Source organism: Cibotium barometz, chromosome 21 (assembly GCF_041138505.1).
Source record: "Cibotium barometz isolate CiBa-2024 chromosome 21, ASM4113850v1, whole genome shotgun sequence".
Taxonomy (NCBI): Eukaryota; Viridiplantae; Streptophyta; class Polypodiopsida; order Cyatheales; family Cibotiaceae; genus Cibotium; species Cibotium barometz.
Genome location: NC_141066.1, coordinates 30153699 through 30163135, shown reverse-complemented (window position 1 = coordinate 30163135; position 9437 = coordinate 30153699). Strand labels below are relative to the sequence as shown.

The following is a 9437-nucleotide window of genomic DNA, read 5'->3' as shown; positions in this document are numbered from 1 at the left end:
CAACAGTGGAAGTTGGAACATGCTCAGCAAAGACATCTTTGCTGACAACAACCTCATTCTACTACGGGTTGTATAACTTGTAGCCTTTGGAGAGTTATATCTCACAAAAACAAGCTTCTGGGACTTTGAGTCAAGCTTTCCTCTTTGCTTCTTTGCTATGTGAATATAGGCATCACTTCCAAAAACACGAAAATGGGAGGCACTTGGTTTCCTACCAAAATAAGTCTCAAATGGATGCATCGTAGGCACTCAAGTCGTTGGAGATCGGTTGAGGATATGGACAACTGTAGCCACAGTCTCTCCTAAAGTGGACGAGGAAGATCATGATGCTCCAACATCGTTCTCACCATCTCCAGCATAGTCCTGTTCTTACGCTCAACCACTCCAGTCTTTGAAGAAGGCGACCCTGTATTGGCCAACTCCCACTTCATGCCATGCTCCGCACAAAAGCATTAGCAAAAAACCCCCCTCCTTTGTAAGCTCGAATAGTCTTCACTTGCAATCTAGATTCCTTTTCCACCAAAACATACCAATCCTTGAACTGAGCAAAGATTTGGTCCTTTTGTGAAAGAAAATACACCCATGTAAACTTGTTACAATCATCCACAAGCATTATGAAATATAAGGATCCTCCCAAATATGGGGTTTGCATAGGTTTACACAAGTCAGTGTTGTGTACCAACTCCACAAGTTTCAAAGCTAGCCTAGTAGCCTGTTTCGGAAAAGACTCCCTATACTGCTTCCCACGAATGCAAGAACTACAATGTCCCTGCTTGCTATCAACATCTGGCAAGACATCAACCATATGGTTATGGAAAGCCCACCACAGCGCAACCAACAAAAATACAAGTCGGCCACCAACAAAAAAAGTAACGGGCTCCACCTTACCAACCACACCTATAGGTTGACAAGGAAAAATAACACCCCCATAACTAGGAAAATGGACAATGGGAAAAATGGAGAAAACTTCTACATGGGCAGACAGACCCACAACAATGGCCCTCACTTCCTACTGAGTAATATGGTACAAACAAGCGATGACTGCTAACATAACATAGAGGGTAACATACAAAATCTAACATGTGCCAAGAGAATCTATGCATTCATAATATTTTAAAGAGACAGCACCATGTCCAACAATATAAAGCATGGGTTATTAATAGTAGTGTCAAAATTACCAAATAACAAAACTATCAAATATAATACATATGGGGTTTCTTAAGTGGATGATTCAGTCTCATGATAATTAATTCTCCTTGAAAAGATTTTCTAGGTGATATTATGACGACAATCTTTTAATTTTGATTGCTATAGCTCATGCCCTCTGTAGACCTTAGGGACTCCTTTTTTCCGGTTATTATTGAGATTCTGTGCATTGTCAGCAATGCAAGATAATCACGTTATGAATCGTGTCTGTCAAAAAATCACTTACTGCAGAAATCACATTCATAGCCCAACATCGACATCTTTTATAACTAGGAAAAATAGCACCCCCACAACTAGGAAAATGGACAATGGGAGAAATTGATAAAACTCATACAGAGGCGAATGGCCCTCACTCCCTACTGAGTAATATGGTACAGACTACTAACATAACCATAGACTATATCATACATGGGAAAAATGGACAATGGGAAAAATAGAGAAAACTCATACACGGGTGGGCACACCCACAACAATGGCCTTCACTCCCTGCTGAGTAATATGGTACAGACAGGAGATGACTGCTAACATAACTAGATGGTAACATACAAAATCTAACATGTGCCAAGAGAATCTATGCATTGATATTATTTTAAAGAGACAGCACCATGTCCAGCTATATAAAGCATGTGTTATTAATAGTAGTGTCAAGATTACCAAATAACAAAACTATCAAATATAATACATATAACAAAACTATCAAATATAATACATATGGGGCTTCTTAAGTGGATGATTCAGTCTCATGATAATTAATTCTCCTCGAAAAGATTTTCTAGCTGATAGTATGACGACAATCTTTTAATTTTGATTGCTGTATAGCTCATGCCCTCTGGAGACCCTAGGTCCTTAGGGACTCCTTTTTCCGGTTATTATTGAGATTCTGTGCATGGTCAGCAATGCAAGTTAATCACGTTATGAATCGTGTCTGTCAAAAAATCACAGACTCCAGAAATCACATTCATAGCCCAGTGTCGACATCTTTAATATAAAAACTACTCACCTCCAATTCTTGACCGATGGCCTTTAGCTTTTCCGTGATGTAATTCCCTGCAAGGCAAAACCATATTGATCAAATATTCATCAAGTCCGGCGATATAAGGATGCAAGGTACTAGAATCAGTGGTAGCTATCCACCGTTGTTTCTGGTGATGTTATCTGCTAACTCTGCAACTTCATTTGCGCATCCGAAGGAGAAACTGAAACCTGGCAGCCAAATGTGAGTTAAAAAATGTGATGACCTTAGCATAGGAAATTATGAATCACGCTTTCTTCTTCAAATGCGTGGTTGGGATTTATCCATGGACGTAATTGCCTACAGACCACAGCTACACGGCGGGTTGAGATTGAAATGGCCACTGACTGACCTCGGATCAAATCAGAGAGCCGATTGAAATCGCGGAAGCAACAGACTGTCAGCTTGAATTTTAGGGGCTTTACATGACGAACGTTGAAGGGGCTCGAAATTACGGTATGAGTCACTAATATACACTATCTATTTGACTAATAAATATAATATACCTGAACCACCATGTCCGTAGTTGTGAATAATGCGAGTGCCACCCTCGTGCTCAAGCCGCACGCCACCGCGTCGAGCAGGCCGAAGTCCAACTGCGATTGGGTATAGGTTATCAGGAGGTGTCTTCTCCAGTTTAGGGTAAAACATGACGTTTCTTTCCCACATATCTTTCACAGGAGCATGATTTTTCTGACAATATATTGTAATTAGCTTTAGCGCTCTTCTTCTGCAGTGGTGATTAAATAAATGCACGGCAACACACGCAAACATGGAGTAAGGCAAACCAGTACACTATGACGTAGTACCTCATCTATGTCCAGTGACGTTTGATTTGGCTCCGTGATACCACCCACAATCACGATATTGTCGTTGCGAGGAACGATGAATACCATGTCGGTTGCATCTTTACGTCCAGCCAGGGAGATGCACATCGCCTGAGGAAGGTTGCCGTCCTCTTTCCCTTTGATCTTCTCGTCGAGGACGTCGGCCACACGCCGAAGAACGGCTCCGCGAAGTGCGTAGACACAATCATCCTTTGCCAATTCTCTCGACCCCAGGCCCGTGCAGTTAATTATCAGGTCCGCCTTGTACAGAGATAGCAAGCCTTTTTCCATTTCCCTCAGCTCTTTTCGCAAGGGCTTCAGCAGCTGGAAAAGACGGGCATTCTCATTGTTTGACACATCTTCGGTCAGCCAGCCCATGTACTGATCAGTGTCAATAACAGGCGCCTTGTATTGATACGCGTCCTTAATCCCATATTCTTCCTTGACGCCAAGCTCTTCCACAATATCGAGAGACTTCCTGTACTCCAGCACGGCATGCTTCTTCATCCCTTCTCGCTTCCTGTTTTCGAGGTCGTTACCATCGATGCTCTCTTGGAAGAAGAAGTTGGCCATGCACATGCGGACGCCGGGAGTGGCGTCCTTCTCCATTTTCTCGAACTCGTGGAAAGATTTCATGCACCAACCTTGCGACCTTTCGAGACTTTGCTGGTCGGTGTTGTGCGAGCCTGCAACAGCGCCATGTAAAGCGTAAAGTTAGAATTGGATTTCTACCAGCGTGATTATTTCAAAACTGGAGGGAGCAGGGGCGTCCTCTGATCTACCGCAAACAGCTGGTGGCCACTCCCAAAGGGCACCTGCTATCTGGGAGGTAATTGGTTTCTTTATGGATGCATATTCATGGCCGATCACGGAGACCTTGTAGCCCTTCTCGAGCAAGACCTTGGCCGTGGTAAGACCACTCACCCCTCCTCCGATTACAAGTGCATGGGGCTTAAACCCCCGCGATATCCCAGACGCAGCTTGATTAGCCATGCCGGCAAATAATAACTGCTTGATGATATTATATAACTAGGCAATGTGCGATGTGTCATAATAACTAGGCAATGTGCGATGTTGAGGAGGCACTGCGCCTGGGGGAGTCGAAGCTAGGCTAGGTACTAGTTCTTATATAGAGAATCGAGATGCCAGTTTCGTTTATTGTGATGAGAGTTGCGCGTTAATGATGATCAAATTGACATCAGTGCAGGCGTTTATTGTGATGAGAGTTGCGAGTTAATTATCAAACTGACAGTGCAGGTGTCGAACCTGGGTCCTTGCCACGGAAGGCGAAGCATCTATCCACTGCACCGCGAGCACACACATGATATGCACACATGTCCATAATATCTTATGGACACATGTCTACAGATGGGCCCGTCATCAGCCACCACTGACCGGGTGATCGGGCCCGCAGGGTGCCACGTATCGTGGCTCCCCGAAATTTAACCTAACCCGTGGGTGTGTTGTGCTGTACTTTCTAATTCTAGCCAATTTAATATATATATATATATATATATATATATATTGATTATAACGACTACATGGCAAGGGACTCGTGACCACCAGTTTTCCGTCTCCTGAACTTGGCACGGAGTCCGGACCTCTCCTACACCACATCCACTTTAACTCCTCAACCTATAAAATACCTATATGAGGATAGGGCCTACAATGTTACATCAATCTCCTAGATTATGTAGTATGTCCATTGCCCACTTCAAATCCTTGACCCAAAAGAAAAGTGATCATCTTGTTTACAACTATTCGGTTGAGGAGTTGAAGCCTTGAAGAGACATTTTCAAGAGTCATGGACCATGGGAGTAGTTGATCCATAACCATGGATCAACTACTCCCATGGTCCATTCAACTCCTCAATTGGGAGTAGTTGATCCAATTGCTCCCATCGTCCATTCAACTCCTCAATAGAGTAGTTGTAAATGGTATGGGCGCAGTAGATCCATAACCATGGATCAACTACTCTCGTGGTCCGTGACTCTTGAAAATGTCTCTTCAAGGCTTCAACTCCTCAACCAAGTAGTTGTAAATGCTATGGTTACGGATCAACTAGTCCCATGGTGTGTGAGTCTTGAAAATGTCTCTTCAAGGCTTCAACTCCTCAACCGAGTAGTTGTAAATGCCCCTTGAAGGCTTTAAAGTTTAACTCCTCAACTGAGTCACCGACTACATGTAAATAAGTGCTAGTTGTGGAGTAGTTGTCCTTCGAGGCTTTCACTCCTCAACCGAGTCATCAACCACATGTTCATATTTTGTCCACAGTCCAAGAGGCAGTGGTTTCTCAACCTACCATATGTTATGAATATGGTGTACTCAATCCTCTAAATGCTCCCCCCATTCAATTTTCAATTTTGAACATTGCAGATCTCTTCCGAATAGAACTTGACCTACAATAGATGTGTGTTGACAAGTGGCATACTCCTAGAGAAGTGTTTCAAAGAAAATTTTCCCTTCACATAGAAGGGTGAAAAAAGATGAACCCTACATATGAAGGGCCCTTTTTTAAAAAATATTTTCAATTTATATTTAATAAAATAGATATTTTTTGGTGTACTCATAATTTAAAACAATCGTAATGTGCATTTAGTTAAATAGACAGAATTTGTGTAATTGGATGGTGTTAGACTTTTTTAACTTAAGAAAGCAACTTTGATGTTAGCCCATCTCTAAAAGCAAAAAGAAAAAGAAAAAAACCGTATTGAGTATACTATAAATCCCTTCCCCCACTCGCCAGCCCTAGCCCCACTCACCTCCCTTTTCTCCGTTTTTGAAGGCTTTAACATCTCAACCAAGTGACAAACCACTTTTTAATATGGTGTGCAAGACATTTACTCCTCAACTAACCACATGTTATGTAATTGTTAATGTGGTGCTCAAGAGTCAATATACTATGTCCATACGCATCCGTACAGTGGCACACGATACACCTAGAACTTGAAGGTTGATGGGGGCCCTACGGATACGTCCTTCACTTTTTTTAAAAGAATTACACTTAAAAAAAACATAGAGTTCAAAAAAACAGTAGTATACTTCACAATAAATGGAGTATTATTAAAATTTTGGGGTTGTCTTTCAAATTGTAGGCTCGTGCATGGCTGAAATTCGACGCAAAATGGGACCTCTATGTAGTGTGCGCAAGAAAAAACATTTCACCCTCTTCCAAAAGTTCCAATTCTAAAACCTTTGAATCTACGATGAGATATTTTTTGGATTTCACGTGGAAAATGCACTATACATCTATACTCTGGTTTTTCACACTCTTCCTCGATGTCTATTGTTTTTACTAGTGTTGGCACGGAACTGCTTCTATGATGTTGTATGTGCCGGCCTTCTTCATGATGTTGTACGTGCTTGCCCTATATATATATATATATATATATATATATATATCTGAGCCAACAGCGCTGAGATGCAATAGATCACAAAACCATATTATAAGGCATCTGCTGCTCTGTACACACAGAGAAATGGGTGATGCAGAGGCTACTAAGGCGCACATACTCGTTATTGGGGGCGGGGTGAATGGTCTCACCACTGCCCTGCGGTTGCTTCAAGACGGGTTTTCAGTCACCATGATCGCCAAGGATTATTACGCCTCCGAGAACAAGCAGCGAATCTTCTCGCAGTTGGCAGTTCCTTTCTGGCACTACTGCCCAACAGCGGTCCTCTCTCGCGGGGGTGAGGCTTCCAACAAAATTTTTCCATCAATCGTCACCTTGATCCGAGCAGCTATGAATTTTTTTATTTTAAAAAAAGAGTTGTGCAGAGCCATACTTTGGAGTATTTCGACATCACTAATTTTTCATGTTTGGAGTATTTTGACATCACTAATTTTTCATGTTTGGATTCTGAACAAGGCTAGAATTTGAAGGTTACAGATACCCTTCCAAAGGGGTCAAAACCTTCCCAACAAGAAGGGTGAAAACAGGATTAGACTCAAGTTTTTGGATATTTTAGTTATATTATTCTCTTCCAATCTTTTCATAAAGAAAAAAGCAAGTTAAAACAAAGCCTTTCAAAAGGGAAAGAAAAAATATATAGGGGCGCCCTTCAAATTCTATTATAGAGGCTTGGGCTGTTGCCTGTTATGAGCATTCATTCTGTTGTCTTGTGTCATTGCCTACAATCTAGTTGATGTCTTTTTAACCTTGCCATCATGCATCTTTAATTTACATTTGAGCCATTTAATTTCGTTTTTAATGTGAGAGCCTAAGCTGTGTGGAGCTTTTGAAATGGGTACGGTATTCATAATTCATCTTCTACTACAAGTTGCCCATAGTAATTTACAATCATTTCACTTCTCCATTGGTGGATATATGGTTATGTTTAGTACTCACGCACTTAAGGACCCAATTTAATGATGGCATGATGGATGGAGTTGATCTTACATGACATTCGGTCAGAACACAGAATCAATGATTGCCATGCGGTGTAGTCATGGTCCCCCAGGGTCATCCGAGACCGTGACATATTGAGGATGAAGCTGCGCTAGTTATCAAGTAGTTGAGAAAATCCTAAGAGTTTGATTGGGAACAAGCTAAGTTAACCAACCTTGTGTTTTCATGGTGTACTGATAAATAGGCGATGACAAAGAAGAGAAGTGGCGGTTGGATGCTTACGATGAGTTCATGGAGCTGGCGAAAGACGGTTCCACACCAGGAGTGAGGATGTGCAAGGCCACATTTGTGGTAGAGGATAAGTACAGGGATCAGATCATTGAACTACAAAAGGAGTTCAAAAAGAAGAAGAACGAGGTAAAGAGAGTAACGATTGTGGATGATTGGTCGGAGGTAGCAGACGTAGAGATAAAGAAAGAGGAAATAATGAAGATGTGTAAATTCTCAGACCAAGAAAAGACAGTGGCGTATACCCTAAATGTCCCTGTGATCGACGCCGACCAATACCTATGCCATATAACAAACAGAGTGATTGACCATGCCAGGGCATCTGTTCTGCAGGTGCCCAAAGTGCCCACAGGTCCTCTTAAGGCGGACTGGTTATTAAGCAAATACCAAGCTGACGTTATCGTCGACTGTGATAGCGCAGACGCCCCCACAGATGACAAAGATGTCTCGCTAGTACGCCTTGCTCACTTAAGGTACATCAACCGCTTTCCTGCTCCCATTGGAATTGCTGCTCATCATCATCAGCCCCGGAAGTGGACCGAGATCCTCTGTGTTGTCAAGGAGAAGGAAACATTCTACGTAGCACCTCAGAACAGTAACATTCTGAGTGTGGGCATGATGATAAAAGAGATCATGACGCCCAGTGAAATTAAGGATGACATGGACGAGATCGACAAGGTGAGGCAGTAGAATAATAAGAACTTTCATGCCGACGTGCTTGTTAGATGGGTCGTTTGATTCATGCAGCAGGACATGATAGAGAAACGATGCATCTGGGAGGAGTGTGTCCCATGCTTGCAGAAGGCCTGCCTAGATTCTCTTTATCCTGTGGCGGTAGGGACTCGTCGACTGGAGAGGGCAGGACGTGGTGCTGAGCTGGTGAGCAAGGATCAACACAGACCGTTCATTATCCACAACAACTATATTGGTGCAGATGCATGCTTGAGTTGCTCTCCTCACGTATTGCCTCCAGCTGATCTATAAATCTTTCTTTTGTGTCACCTGCAATTTTTGATTTTCTTTTATACTACTGCTCTAGGCTTTTTTCTTGCTGCTGGTGCTGCAAAAGAAGTTTCAAATCTTGTGAACGAGATTCTTAAAAGCGAAGGTAGAAGAAGCTGACGACCTTTCTGAAAGATGATGGTATTACCCTAGGGCGGAAGAGTTGAGTGTACACACTTCCTCACTCTAGGACGAGTGTTTTTCCTTAAGAACATGTTGTCTAGTCTTGCTAACATTCATTTTTATTTTTTTTTTATTTTTTTTTGGCCTTGCAGACTATTATACCAAGAAACTCAAGGGGCTAAAAGATTCTTTTGAGGAATTGAACAACACTTGGGCTGATATATGCAAAAGGGACAAAAAGAACACTTTAAACAAATTGTTTAACAACGAACCTGACGATGAAGACCAAAAATCAAATGAACAGCAATCAACCGCAGCTCTGTAACATAACAATGCCCAAGAAAATTTATAACCTGGTTAAGTTATGGACAAGTCTTATATTAAAAATATATGTATGTAGCTCTTAATCCTTGCAGATACACATGTACATCTAGATGTATTAGATAGACCTTGTCTATGACCAATTTTTCACATAAGACTTAATTTTCTAAGTTTTGAAACTCATGCTTCATATGTATATATATATATATATATGAGGGAATTTAACAAATAGCTGTTTAATCTAATCATATTAGAGACGGTTTTAAATTTGAAATTCAAACATATATGTTACTAGATAAATAACCAATT

General features: G+C 41.6%; 1 protein-coding gene across 1 annotated transcript; it reads left to right on the top strand.

Annotated features, from left to right (window-relative positions):
• Positions 1–6511: 6511 nt before the first annotated feature.
• LOC147627055 (uncharacterized) lies at positions 6512–9132 on the top strand. Its single transcript, XM_086815236.1, has 5 exons — positions 6512–6735; positions 7639–8360; positions 8433–8610; positions 8722–8790; positions 8960–9132. Exons 1-5 carry the CDS (start codon positions 6525–6527, stop codon positions 9130–9132), a joined length of 1353 nt encoding a protein of 450 aa, XP_086671362.1. The 5' UTR covers positions 6512–6524.
• The last annotated feature ends 305 nt before the right edge of the window (positions 9133–9437 follow it).